The sequence below is a fragment of the Microcaecilia unicolor genome, chromosome 2 (genome assembly GCF_901765095.1).
Source record: "Microcaecilia unicolor chromosome 2, aMicUni1.1, whole genome shotgun sequence".
In the NCBI taxonomy this organism is placed as follows: domain Eukaryota; kingdom Metazoa; phylum Chordata; class Amphibia; order Gymnophiona; family Siphonopidae; genus Microcaecilia; species Microcaecilia unicolor.
Genome location: NC_044032.1, coordinates 553,872,582 through 553,886,877, shown reverse-complemented (window position 1 = coordinate 553,886,877; position 14,296 = coordinate 553,872,582). Strand labels below are relative to the sequence as shown.

At 39.7% G+C, this 14,296-nt stretch overlaps 1 protein-coding gene across 2 annotated transcripts in view; it reads left to right on the top strand.

Moving 5' to 3' along the window:
- The window catches only part of SCFD2 (sec1 family domain containing 2), a 642,339-nt gene that overhangs the window by 248,120 nt on the left and 379,923 nt on the right, over window positions 1–14,296 (top strand). For both annotated transcript variants that reach the window (XM_030191376.1, XM_030191377.1), the window contains exon 5: window positions 10,798–11,047. In XM_030191376.1, coding sequence (XP_030047236.1) covers window positions 10,798–11,047 — 250 coding nt within the window. The remainder of the gene's footprint in view (window positions 1–10,797; window positions 11,048–14,296) is intronic.

Here is a 14,296-nt window from a genome sequence, read left to right as displayed (position 1 = left end):
TCCGAAAAGACCTCAGGACTCACCTCTTCCGGAAAGCCTACCCAGCAGACCCGAACTAATTCATGAACAATGCATCACATCTATCGAACTAAGAAATGAACAATACCCCTTCCACATAATCCTATTACTTCAAACTGTACGAATTTTACCACTCCAGTTATATTTAAGTGTACTTCTACCCTTATCCTACTGTGTATTGCTCACTAGAAGCTGTAGTCCCATCCCCGGAGATTTATCAGCCTCATTGGGATTACTTCTCTCTATATGCTACTATATATTCGTTCCAGAGTTGTATTCTCTTTTCTGGAACCTATCAGCTTCCTTGCACCTACTGTTACTCTATTTTCCACTCTGTATATATTCCCGGAGTTGGTACTCTCCTGTCTGGAACCTGTAAGCCACATTGAACCTACTGCTATGCGGGAAAATGTGGGATACAAATGTAATAAATAAAATAAATGTTTTCTGCCATCAGCACTTCACAGCCAGCTATTAGATGAGTAACCATTTTCAGCTGTTTCTTGCAGAATCTACAAGTATCTGTTGTACTAGTTTTCTGCATTTGCTGTTCGGGATTGCAGTTATTAATCTTTCATCCTTAGGTTTCAAGTTCTCCTCTCCTTAACCATTCATGTGTCTGGCTTAATCTTATTAGTAAGTAGCATCAATTGTGGGATGTGAATTATATCTTTCTTGTGATCTTAATTAATATATAAACAAATATTTTCTATAGATGGGGATGTCGATTTAGGAGTTACATCAGGAAGTACTTTTTCACAGAGAGAGCAGTGGTTGCTTGGAATGTCCTGGGGGAAGTGGTGGAGGCAAAAACTGTGATGGAATTCAAAAATGCCTGGGATAAACACAAAAGATGGAAAGAAAATGGGATCAAAACAAAACTTAATGTTGCTTAGATGGCAACTCCAATAGTTGGGAAGAAAAGCCAGAGCTGGACAGACTTCTACGATTTGTGTCCAGAAAATGGCAGACAGAACAGATTCAAGAATGCATATGCCGTGATGGGCCATGCAGGTTCTTATCTGCCTACTTTGTTAGTATGCTACTATGTACATAGTGTGATTTTAAAAAATGGGATTTTATATGATGAAAAAATTACAGAATAAAGTCAAATTTTAATTTGAATGCATTTAGATTATTAGCTCAAACTTTACTTCTAGCACAGCTGGACTATTGCAATGCAATATTTGTAGACTTATCAGAAGGTCTTTTGAAAAAATTGCAGACCTATCAGAATACTGCAGCCAGACTAATTTGTAGGTCATCTAGATTTAAGTCACTCTCTCCTTTATTTTTAAAATTGCATTTAATGCTTTTCTACAATACAGCTTACCATATAGCTGAGGGGCTAAGTGCAGATATATAAATAGGGACAAAATGCGTAGTATAGAGTCAGTTGAGATAAATAGATGGGTAGCTAAACTATAGACACGTTCTTTTTACAGTTAATCAAGATATAAGGAACTGGTCTAAGTTAAAGTGTGTGTAGCAAGCTAGTCCAGATGCAGAGTGGTGTATAGTCAGTCACCCTCTGTATTAAAGGCTTGGGAGAAGAGCCAGGCTTTGGCATCCTGTCAGGGCTTGTATTCTTTTTAAATTGTGCACCCTGACTTTCCAGATTTTACATGGTTTAGCTCCAGCTCATTTAGCTAACCTTGTAACTATGGCACACAAAAACAGAGCCCTGTCTGCTCAATTGCCACTGATATTGCAGTACCCCAGTCCTAAGGGAACTGTTTATAAGACTGTGTTTAAAGGATATTTTCCTTATCAGTCAGTTAAATGGTGGAACTCCCTTCCTTTGGAGATAAGATCAACTGTTCACTAGGATTTGCTTAGGAAAGTAATTAAAACATATCTTTTTTTACCAAATTATCACCACTACCACAAAGGATAAAACCACTTAAAAATAGATGGATCACTATAGGCTCAGGCAGACTTCGTTATGTGACAAGAAAACATCCGACCTCACAAGTGTTACCCCTACAAAATTCTTTTACTCCATTACAGCATTGTGATGTTCTTGAAAACAGAACGGAAGCCAAAGAAAAAATAATAAAAGTGGAACAAAAAGATATGAAGGTACCCAAAGAGAAAAGAAACCGCCAAATCACTAATGTTGAAACGCATACCAGGAAATGTAGATGGAAAGCGATGACCACAAATGCTCGCAGTCTAAGCAATAAAGTTCATGACCTTCAGGCCCTGATGTTGGAGGCAGACTTGGATGTTGTTGCAATCACAGAGACATGGCTAAATGGTTCCCATGAATGGGATGCAAACATACCAGGCTATAATCTATTTAGGAAGGATAGAGAGGGTCGTAAAGGTGGCGGAGTAGCTCTGTAAGTGAGGAATGATATCACTGCGACTGAAATGACAGGGACCTGGGGAAAGGAAGAAGCGATATGGATCACCTTAAAAAGAGATGATAGAACCTCTGTCCACGTGGGTGTTGTCTACAGACCTCCGACACAATTGGAGGAATTAGATAAAGACCTGATCGCAGATATTCAAAAGTTGGGAAGCAAGAGAGAGGTGCTGTTGCTGGGAGATTTCAATCTGCCAGATGTAGATTGGACGGTTCCGTCTGCGGAATCGGAAAGAAATAGAGGGATCGTGGATGCTTTCCAAAGTGTTTTGCTCAGACAAATGGTGATGGAACCCACGAGGGAGGGAGCGACACTGGATCTGGTGCTCACAAATGGGGATAGCGTGTCAAATATCCGAGTGAGTGCCCACCTGGGCAGCAGTGACCATCAAACTTGATATAACAGCTAAAGTGGAGAGCGGGCACTCAAAACTCAAAGACCTGGATTTCAAGCGTGCTGACTTTAGTAAAATGGGGGAATACCTGAGGAAGGAGATGATGGGCTGGGAGGAAGTACGAGAAGTGGAAGGACAGTGGTCCAGGCTGAAAGAAGCTATAAATAGGGCCACAAACCTTTATGTAAGGAAAGTAAATAAAAGCAAGAGAAAAAGGAAACCAATATGGTTCTCCAAGCAAGTGGTTGAGAAAATAAAGGCTAAAGAGTTGGCGTTCCAGAAATACAGAAAAACTCAAGAAAAGGAACACATGGAGGAATACCGGATGAAAATGAAAGAAGCCAAGAGAGAGATACGACTGGCGCAAGCGGAAGAACAAATGGCTAGAAATGTTAGGAGGGGTGACAAAAATTTCTTCAGGTATATTAGTGAAAGGAGAATGACTAAAAAGGAAATTGTGAGACTAAAAGATACTGCGAACCGCTATGTGGAAAATGATGAAGAAAAAGCAAATTTGCTAAATAGATAGTTTTGTTCTGTTTTCACAGAGGAAAATCCTGGAGAAGGATCCTGATGGACTGGAAATAGTACAATTGAGAATGAAGTGGATAGAGCACTGTTCACGGAAGAAAGTGTGTATCAACAACTTGAAAAGCTAAAGGTGGACAAAGCCATGGGACCGGACGGGATCCACCCCAGGATATTGAGGGAGCTCAGAGAGGTTTTGGCGGGTCCTCTTAAAGATTTGTTTACTATATCCTTGCAGACGGGAAAGGTTCCGAGGGATCGGAGAATGGCAGAGGTGGTCCCTCTTCACAAAAGTGGTGATAGGGAAGAAGCTGGAAACTACAGGCCGGTAAGCCTCACTTCAGTTATTGGAAAAGTAATGGAAGCGATGCTGAAGGAAAGGATAGTGAATTTTCTGGAAGCCAATAAGTTGCAATATCCGAGACAACATGGTTTTACGAAAGGGAAATCGTGCCAAACGAATCTCATTGAGTTCTTTGATTGGGTGACAGGAGAATTGAATCAGGGACGAGCTATGGACGTAATCTACTTAGATTTCAGCAAAGCTTTTGACACGGTTCCCCACAGGAGGCTCTTAAATAAACTGGAGGGGCTGAAGATAGGACCTGAAGTGGTGAACTGGATTAGGAACTGGTTGACGGACAGACGCCAGAGGGTGGTGGTGAATGGAATTCGCTCGGAGGAGGGAAAGGTGAGTAGTGGAGTGCCTCGGGGATCGGTGCTGGGGCCGATTCTGTTCAATATATTTGTGAGTGACATTGCCGAAGGGTTAGAAGGCAAAGTTTGCCTATTTGCGGATGATACTAAGATCTGTAACAGAGTGGACACCCAGGAGGGAGTGGAAAACATGAAAAAGGATCTGAGGAAGCTAGAAGAATGGTCTAAGGTTTGGCAATTAAAATTCAATGCAAAGAAATGCAAAGTGATGCACTTAGGGAATAGAAATCCACGGGAGACGTATGTGTTAGGCGAGGAGAGTCTGATAGGTACGGGCGGAGAGAGGGATCTTGGGGTGATAGTATCTGAGGATTTGAAGGCGACGAAACAGTGTGACAAGGCGGTGGCCGTAGCTAGAAGGTTGTTAGGCTGTATAGAGAGAGGTGTGACCAGCAGAAGAAAGGAGGTGTTGATGCCCCTATATAAGTCGTTGGTGAGGCCCCACCTGGAGTATTGTGTTCAGTTTTGGAGGCCGTATCTTGTTAAGGATGTAAAAAGAATTGAAGCGGTGCAAAGAAAAGCTACGAGAATGGTATGGGATTTGCGTTACAAGACGTATGAGGAGAGACTTGCTGAACTAAACATGTATACTCTGGAGGAAAGGAGAAACAGGGGTGATATGATACAGACGTTCAAATATTTGAAAGGTATTAATCCACAAACGAACCTTTTCCGGAGATGGGAAGATGGTAGAACGAGAGCACATGAAATGAGATTGAAGGGGGGCAGACTCAAGAAAAATGTCAGGAAGTATTTTTTCACGGAGAGAGTAGTGGATGCTTGGAATGCCCTCCCGCGGGAGGTGGTGGAAATGAAAACGGTAACGGAATTCAAACATGCGTGGGATAAGCATAAAGGAATCCTGTGTTGAAGGAATGGATCCTCAGGAGCTTAGTCAAGATCGGGAGGCGGGGCTGGTGGTTGGGAGGCGGGGATAGTGCTGGGCAGACTTATACGGTCTGTGCCAGAGCCGGTGGTGGGAAGCGGGACTGGTGGTTGGGAGGCGGGGATAGTGCTGGACAGACTTGTACGGTCTGTGCCAGGGCTGGTGGTTGGGAGGTGAGGATAGTGCTGGGCAGACTTATACGGTCTGTGCCAGAGCCGGTGGTTGGGAGGCGGGGATAGTGCTGGGCAGACTTATACGGTCTGTGCCAGAGCCGGTGGTTGGGAGGCGGGGATAGTGCTGGGCAGACTTATACGGTCTGTGCCCTGAAGAGCACAGGTACAAATCAAAGTAGGGTATACACAAAAAGCAGCAAATATGAGTTATCTTGTTGGGCAGACTGGATGGACCGTGCAGGTCTTTTTCTGCCGTCATCTACTATTTTACTATGTAAGACCCTTCAATAATGTGTATTTTATTGATTGAATTAACTACTTGAATTTTGGCTATATCTCTCTGGGAATGCTGTTTCTTATTGTTAGCTGCATGCAGCTCTCACAGGAGTATGCGGGATACAAGAGACTCATTGTATTGTGTTGTATTGTAATTTACTTTGGATAGTAAGCATGAGGAAGCCAGCAGTGTCATTTAGAACATTGCTCAGATTCATAACAGATTTAGGATTAGTGGATCTTTGGTGGTTATTTCATTCATTTAAAACAGTTTACGTTTTTCTTCTCTTCACATTGGTCATATTCTTGCATGGATTACATTCTTATATCTAGTTCACTGTTTTCTAAAGCAACTGGCGGGAATAAAGAACCTGTTCTAGCTTTTGATCATGCCTTTATCTTCATGGTGCTTGATCTCAACCAGACTCAGATGCTTAAGACTCGATAGAAATTCCATGCTGCTCTGCCAGAGAATCCTGACTCCCCAGATTTTTTAAATATATACATTGAATTTGTTTTCTTATAATGAACATGGTGATTTATCTTTTGATTTTGTATGTGCTGTCTAGAAGCATACGTTAGGGATGAGACTATGAATTACAGCAACCCATAAGAGCAAAATAAGGAATTGTTTCCTGAAGGAGCCTGGAATTTGCTACATTGGATAAGCATATTAATTTAATTATCATTATTCATGAGAATTGGAAACCCACCTCAATTCCATGGAAACCACCTCAGTTCTATGGAACCATAAATTATTGGTTTAGGGAGGTAATGTCAAGCACCAAGATATTTAAAATTATGTCAGGGATAACGTAGTGGAAATGAAGTTCGCTTTCTTTTCTTAAGCGAATCTTTGTCTCTGTGATGTTCTTTATCATGTTCCTACCCCTGACCCAGGGGTGGAAGACCTGAGCTGAGAATCAAACCTAGGTCTTTCTGCAGTGCTACTGGGCCACTTTACAGGGGATTTAAGTAATTTTAGCCATACATTTAAAGCTTTATTAAGATATTTTCAGTGGTGGAAGAGCTAAAGTGATTTTTTCAGAAGTTTTAAGTGTGTTCTGGGAGACTCCAGTAAGAAACCCCTTGATGTACAAGTATTGCAGACTTAGATCCTTGAAACAATACCTACTGGAACCTCACTCAGTAATGTCAAGACACAGTTCAAAGGTTAGATTGAGACGAATTCTCTGTAAATTAGCACCATAAAGGCATGGTGGGGAGAAAAGACCTTGGATGCCTGTGATATCATCCAAATGCTGTTATAATATCCATCCAGCATCACAGTCACAGTTCTCAGCTTCTATCATAGGTCATAAAAACCTCCAACCAAACCAAAAAGCAATTTTTAATTGGTGCAGAACAAACATCAACTGTGAAAATATTGTGACAAAATTCAATATGACTAAAAGTCGAACTTAGTTTATGTGGCAGTGTAGGGCAGTAGAAACGTCCTCCTAACGGGGTCCCGTTTCACTGTTCGGCTTCCTCAGGGGATTAAGTACTGCTGTGCCTTCTTTTAAGTTACTGCCTGTTCAACTCAGTGTATAGGCTCAATGGTCGCCAGCACTGAGTTGAACAGGCAGTAACTTAAAAGAAGGCACAGCAGTAGTTAATCCCCTGCAGACTTCACTTACCTAGTAACCAAATGATGGAACTCCTTACCACCCAAAATAAGAAATATACAGGAATATACTAGATTCCACAAAATCCTCAAATCGTTCCTATTCAAACAAACCCTCACAAAGAACAACCATATCTCAAAAATTAATTCTTACCTGAATTGGTTATTACTCTGTTTACCATTAACTTTCTCTTTGCTTCATGTACAATTTCTCATTCATAATAGATTTTCTAAATGTTAAACATCCATAGCTATCCCAGAATGTTTATGATACTGTATTGTAAAATTGGATTCTTATAACAAATTACTTTCTTATGCATTATTCTTTGTTATGTATCCAATACTGTTTATTGTAAGCCACATTGAACTCAGACTTTGTTTGGGATAATGTGGGATATAAATGTCATAAATAAATAAATACATTTTGATCATAGAGCTTGTTCTGAGGTTCTAGCAGAAAGTTTTATCATAATGGCATTTGGCTTACACATCTGTATCAAGTGAATTTTCTCTAAGACATTTCTCAGACAAAATTAGTCTTTTTTTCTCATTTAATTCTTTTAGCTCAGTTTTTGCCTAGCTTCCTGTGGCAGATGTAGCTTTAAGTGCAGAAAAAACTGTTTAGCTGTACAGATAAAAAAGAGTTGTTGTAATGTTGATGTAGAAGGACAGTTCTGTTTTCTTTTAGATAATTTTACTTCTTTTTGAATGTTTTCTTTTCTTCTCATGATGTGGGCTACATTGAATTATAATTGCTAATATATGGTGTCCCACATTAACAGCAAGGTGACTTGCAGGGAAAGAGAAAGCACCCTACAACTTTAAAGCGTATAGGGGTCCTTTTTACAAAGCTGCAGTAAAAATTGGCTTTAGCACACCCTTACATGGGTCTTTCTCACAAGCTAAGGTCATTTCTACCACAGCCACAAAAGCCCTGATTTTCAAAAAAACATTTTTATTAATGTTGCTTTAGCACTGGCCATTTTGATTTCAGTATTGCAAAGCGGAACTTAGACAATATAGTTGTGAATTCTTGATGTGCAGTGATTCCCATCAAGGTTAATGTCGTGATCAGACAGACAACATCTGAAGACTCCTGAAGCAGGCCAGAGAGGCTGGAACACGGCCATGAAGAGTCTTGTTTGTAGGACAATAAACTTTTTTTTTTTTATTTTAACAAATTTTTTATTATATAATCTCAAACACATTACATTTCCATAATCAGTAAAACAAGGAAATAGAACAAATATAATTTCGTCCACCAGAAAAGAAATATGATTTCCAAGATTTAGAAAACCTAACAGGAAGAAAAGAAAACTTACATCTGCCACCTCTTAGGTCAACCTCCAGCCTGCTATTCAGGGAGGACATACAACATTCACTTCCATTCTTGCATCTAGAAAATCAATAAGCTGTTTAGAGTCCATGAATTGGTATTGTTTACCCTCTAGCACTATATTACAAATACAAGGAAAACGCAGTACAAAATTCGCTCCCGCGGCCTCGGCTCTGGGGCGCAGGGCTAAAAAAGCCCTGCGCCTCACCTGCGTCTGCCTAGAGAGATCAGGAAAAACTCTTAACTTTTGAACCCATAAACAGTTTATCTAGGTGTCTCAATGAAAGTCTTAAAACAGCATTCCGGTCTGGCTCCAAAACAAAGGTGACCAGCATGGTTGTCCTCTGAGAAATAAATTCCAATGAGTTTTCCAGGAAAGAGGTAAGGTTCATAACTTCTCCTACTGCCGGTAAGGGGGGCTCTCCATCCCTCCCCTTAAAACTCCAGATGTATTGAGCATGTGTAATAGGAGATTCCTTATCCATCCCCAGAATCTCACTCATATATTTTTTCACCATATCCACTGAAGAAATTAGTGGAGACTTGGGGAGGACAATAAACTTTTAGACGCTTGGAAAGCATCGTCTTTGCATTTTTTTTTGTCACCTTAGCTGTTTTCTTCTGCATTTTTAAAAATTACCACAGCAGCACTTACCATCACCTATTTTGTAGTTGGTACGAGCTCCAGCATTATCCATGCACTAACCGATTAGCATATGGTAATGTAGATGCACTAACTGGTTAATGCAGGAATGCCCACTTCCACCCCTGTCCCGCCGTCTCAAAAAAAAAACCTAAAAATATTTAGTATGTAGTTAGTGAGTGGGCATGGCAAAACTAATGCAAAACACTTTAGCATGTCCTGCAGTAGGACATTTTTGCTACATTAGACTCACGTTAGTGCCTAACACAGTTTAATAAAAGGGTCCCATAGGTTGCTAATGCTGATGGGAAGGATGACAGGAAGTTGAGGTAAAATAGTTACCAGACCATCCCAAAGTGGAGATGTTAATATGATGACCCTTGTCTGGGAACAGCGAAATCCCTCAAGGCAAAATTGAGTCCAATTCCCAATGAAAACCAGCATCAGAGTGTTGGCAAAAGGTCTTCTTGTTGATATATGGCTGCCTCATAAAATTGTATCTCTTCCTATGGGCATCTCTATCATTAGCGTGCCTAAAGTGCGGCTTAGTAAACAGGGCCCTTGGAGGACAATTTTCAAAATAATTTTTGTATATATGATATGGAGATTTTTGAAATTGATTACCACATTCTCGCTTATTTTAGAGGCATTCCTGGGAGCGTAGCTGGGGCAAAAATTGCAATTTTGCATACTTTTGAATTTCTAAAAGTATCTACTTTAAGGTTTCAGGAAAGTAGTTCCCACATAAATAGCAGATGCACATATATTTGCATTACTTTTACCGAGATGATTTTCAGAGGGAAAATTTCCCTTTGAAAACTGATGTAAAATCTGCAAATATAAAGTACCCATAGACTTAACACCTATGCGCTTTGTTTGAAAGTTGTCCCCTAAGAGCACAATTTTGTCAGGCATTATTGACACTGAGCTTACAAAAAATATATATATATATGAGCTTACAAAAAATATATATATAGTATTAAAGTGTCTGTAATAGGGCAGCTCCTGTGTCATGGATTCCTGTCACATCACTAGAAATGCTGCAGCAAAACAATGTCCTTACTCCTTTCTCAAGCCTGATTCATCACAGTTATGACACCAGAGAAATCCAGAGATGTACAGCAGGCATCTTTCTGTAGATTGGCTTTAATTCCTTACAACCACCCAGACAAACTTTGCTAGTTGAAGGTTCTCTGGCATTTACCTTGGCTGGAGAGGCAGTTCTTAAGCCTACATCGGTCTCCCTCTGAAAAGCCCCTGCTTTTATGCCCCCCTCCCCCCATAGTCAAGAACTATGATTGCAGGGTTTTACATGGAGTGCTGGTACATGAGAGCCAGCCCAGGATCATTATCACAATGACCAGAATGGGTACAGTGGGGTAGGGGGATGTAATATGATACAGCATCCCTAGATTGTTCCAAATGAAGGCTTATGGTGCCAGATCCACTCTGCCTTGGTTTCAATTGAGCTGGAAATACAAAGGAACAGGAAAAAAAATTGTAAGACAAAAAAACAAAACACGTTAATAAAATCTTCTTTCTCTCAGGTGTTTTGCCTGCATAAAAATAATTTCCAAATCTGAGTTGCCTAATGTGGATAATAATGCTGATAGATCTAGGTCTCAAGTCATATTTCTTTGGCAAAGAATGAAAATGAGTGAAAGTGGCAAGACATTTTTTTCAATGTACATGATAATATATGTCATATAACAGCTGTCTAATTGTGTTCCATTTTTCTGAATTTCCAGTTACAGATACATGTAGTATAGTTGGAAAGGTGTGTTTCCACTATTTCCATCATATCATGGAGATTATCTTTTGTTTCAGAATATCGGGGACCTACAGTTGCCTGGAGTTTTGAACCAGTTATATCCCATGATAAAGTCTCACAGCGAGAGAAAGAATGATGACTACAACCTTGATGACCTCCTCCTGTTGCTGGTATATATTTATTCTGTGGTTGGAGAGATCCCCCAGCAAAAGGAACTGGAAGTGGCAGAAGACAAGATGACGAAGAAGTTTGTCCAAGTTCTCTGTGATGAGCCTGAGTTGTCATCTTTATCACAGAAAATTACAGGTAGGTTGAGATACTAATAGCAAGAGATATAGTTATTATGAAACAAGTCAGCCACTATTTTATTGATTTGCAATGCCGTGTTTATAATTATTATTATTATTTATTGCATTTGTATCCCACATTTTCCCACCTATTTGCAGGCTCAATGTGGCTTGCATAGTACCGTGAAGGCAATCGCCAGTTCCGATATGACAAATATATAGTGATATTGTGGTAAAGATCATGTGTGACAGACACATTAGGGAATCTAAAGGAGGAAGAATTAAGTTATGTCCAGTTCGAGTATGAGGTTCATTGTGTTGCAGGGTTCAGGCATCTTTAGGGCATGCTTTTTTGAACAAGTTGGTTTTTAGTGACTTCCGGAAGTTAGATAGGTCTTGCGTTGTTTTCATGGCGTTTGGTAGTGTGTTCCATAGTTGCGTGCTTATATAGGAGAAGCAGGATGCGTAGGTTGATTTGTATTTGAGTCCTTTGCAGCTTGGGTGGTGGAGATTTAGGTTTGTGCGTGTTATTCACAATGGAGAAGGGTAGTTAGTGGGGATCCTCAGGGGTCCGTGCTAGGACCGCTGCTTTTTAATATATTTATAAATGATTTAGAGATGGGAGTAACTAGCGAGGTAATTAAATTTGCTGATGACACAAAGTTATTCAAAGTCGTTAAATCACGACAGGATTGTGAAAAATTACAAGAGGACCTTACGAGACTGGGAGACTGGGCGGCTAAATGGCAGATGATGTTTAATGTGAGCAAGTGCAAGGTGATGCATGTGGGAAAAAAGAACCCGAATTATAGCTACGTCATGCAAGGTTCCACGTTAGGAGTTACGGACCAAGAAAGGGATCTGGGTGTCGTCGTCGATAACACACTGAAACCTTCTGCTCAGTGTGCTGCTGCGGCTAAGAAAGCGAATAGAATGTTGGGTATTATTAGGAAAGGTATGGAAAACAGGTGTGAGGATGTTATAATGCCGTTGTATCGCTCCGTGGTGCGACCGCACCTTGAGTATTGTGTTCAATTCTGGTCGCCGCATCTCAAGAAAGATATAGTAGAATTGGAAAAGGTGCAGCGAAGGGCAACTAAAATGATAGCGGGGATGGGACGACTTCCCTATGAAGAAAGACTAAGGAGGCTAGGGCTATACAGCTTGGAGAAGAGACGGCTGAGGGGAGACATGATAGAGGTATATAAAATAATGAGTGGAGTGGAACAGGTGGATGTGAAGCTTCTGTTCACGCTTTCCAAAAATACTAGGACTAGGGGGCATGCGATGAAACTACAGTGTAGTAAATTTAAAACAAATCGGAGAAAATTTTTCTTCACCCAACTTGTAATTAAACTCTGGAATTCGTTGCCGGAGAAAGTGGTGAAGGCGGTTAGCTTAGCAGAGTTTAAAAAGGGGTTGGACGGTTTCCTAAAGGACAAGTCCATAAACCGCTACTAAACGGACTTGGAAAGATCCAAGATTCCAGGAATAACATGTGTGGAATGTTTGTACGTTTGGGAAGCTTGCCAGGTGCCCTTGGCCTGGATTGGCCGCTGTCGTGGACAGGATGCTGGGCTCGATGGACCCTTGGTCTTTTCCCAGTGTGGCATTACTTATGTACTTATATATGTTGAACGCTTAAATGACATTTTATGTAATTTATACTGGCATAACATCAAAAAGAAATGGGTTAGGATAAATATGATTAACCTATCAGGAGATGATAAAAATTTTTTAATAGATATAGGGGTTAAAATATGCCTCTCTATGTAAATGTATATGCATAAATATGTATGTAAGTATTTTATGGTTAGTATAAAAAGTTTGTAAAATACAGATTAGCGACATGTTTTATATTTATGTTTAGTCCACACTTGATATACCACCTTTTTGTAGATTCAGTCAAAGCAGTTTACATTTACTATTTTTTGCAGGTACTTTTCTGTCCATAATGGGCTCACAATCTAAGGTTATTTGTACTTGGGGCAGTGGAGGGTTAAATGACTTGCCCAAGGTGACAAGGAGCTGCAGTGGGAACTCAACCCACTGCACTAGCCATTAGGCTACTCATCCACTCCAGGGTCACTTAGAGGTCCTTTTATTAAGTCATGATAGCGTTCTTTGCTCACGGTAGAAATCAGCTAAGTGATAAATGCTGAGATGCCCATAGGAATATAACGGGTATCTTGGCGTTTACCGCCAGCTGATTTCTACCATGAGCTAAAAACGCTACCACAGCTTAGTAAAAGACCCATAGAAATTGAAATATTTTAAACTGTGTAGAATGAAAAATTTGATATGCTTTTATTTTTTCTATGATATCCTTTTATATGACCTAGATGCCTGTAACTGTATTTGTTGTTATGAGTTTTAGATTGTTCCAGCATAAGGTTGTTGTTTTAATCAATATGGTTTCAAAAAATACAACAAATTCCAAGATTAGGTTTAACTCCCATCAAATAAGCATATGTTCTGTATCGTGATTTCTAACAGGAACCTTGGAAAACAAGGGAAAAAAGTCATTAGATAAAACAGAGCCAATATCCGTAATACAACAACAGATTTTTCACTAGAAATACTTCTGACCACAACCTTGAAAAATACAGAAATTAAAATTAAATACATTGGAATGTGCACTGGTTAAAGAAACTCTGGTGTATGAATCATTTGCAATTGCCAGACAGTATAAGAACTGTTTCCATATGTTAAGCAGAAAAATACATTTGCTTTATTTATTTAAGAATATTTACAATTTTCTTAATCTATAAAATTCTAAACAAGCAACAAATTCCAAGGGTAACAAAACATATATAATGTAACATATCAAAATAAAAAAAGATTAAGCAAAATCAACCATCCAAGACCACTGGACTTTCTCTTTTCCCCTTGTCCCTGCATCTTAGTTGCTTTAATGTTGTTTTTGGAGTTAGATTGCACGCCCTTATTTTTGTTCATTTCTATTCCTATTTATGGATAATAATTTGGATATATCGGGCTGCGTTAGACACAAACTAGCTTAGAATTGCTGTTTCAAAAATACAAATTCATGTTAGATTCTATTTGTCCTTACGTCCTTACAGGTAACCCAAGAGTCAGGATACTAGAAATTGGAATCTCTTTCACTTAGGTTTGTTTTCTAGTAATCTTTAGAGGTACTGTGGGGTAACTGTTTAGGAGTAGCAGAAATGGCTGAAAAAGCTGAAGAGTAAATCTTTATGTCAAAAACATAAAGGGACTAAGATGTGGGCAGCATGGGAAAAGTAGA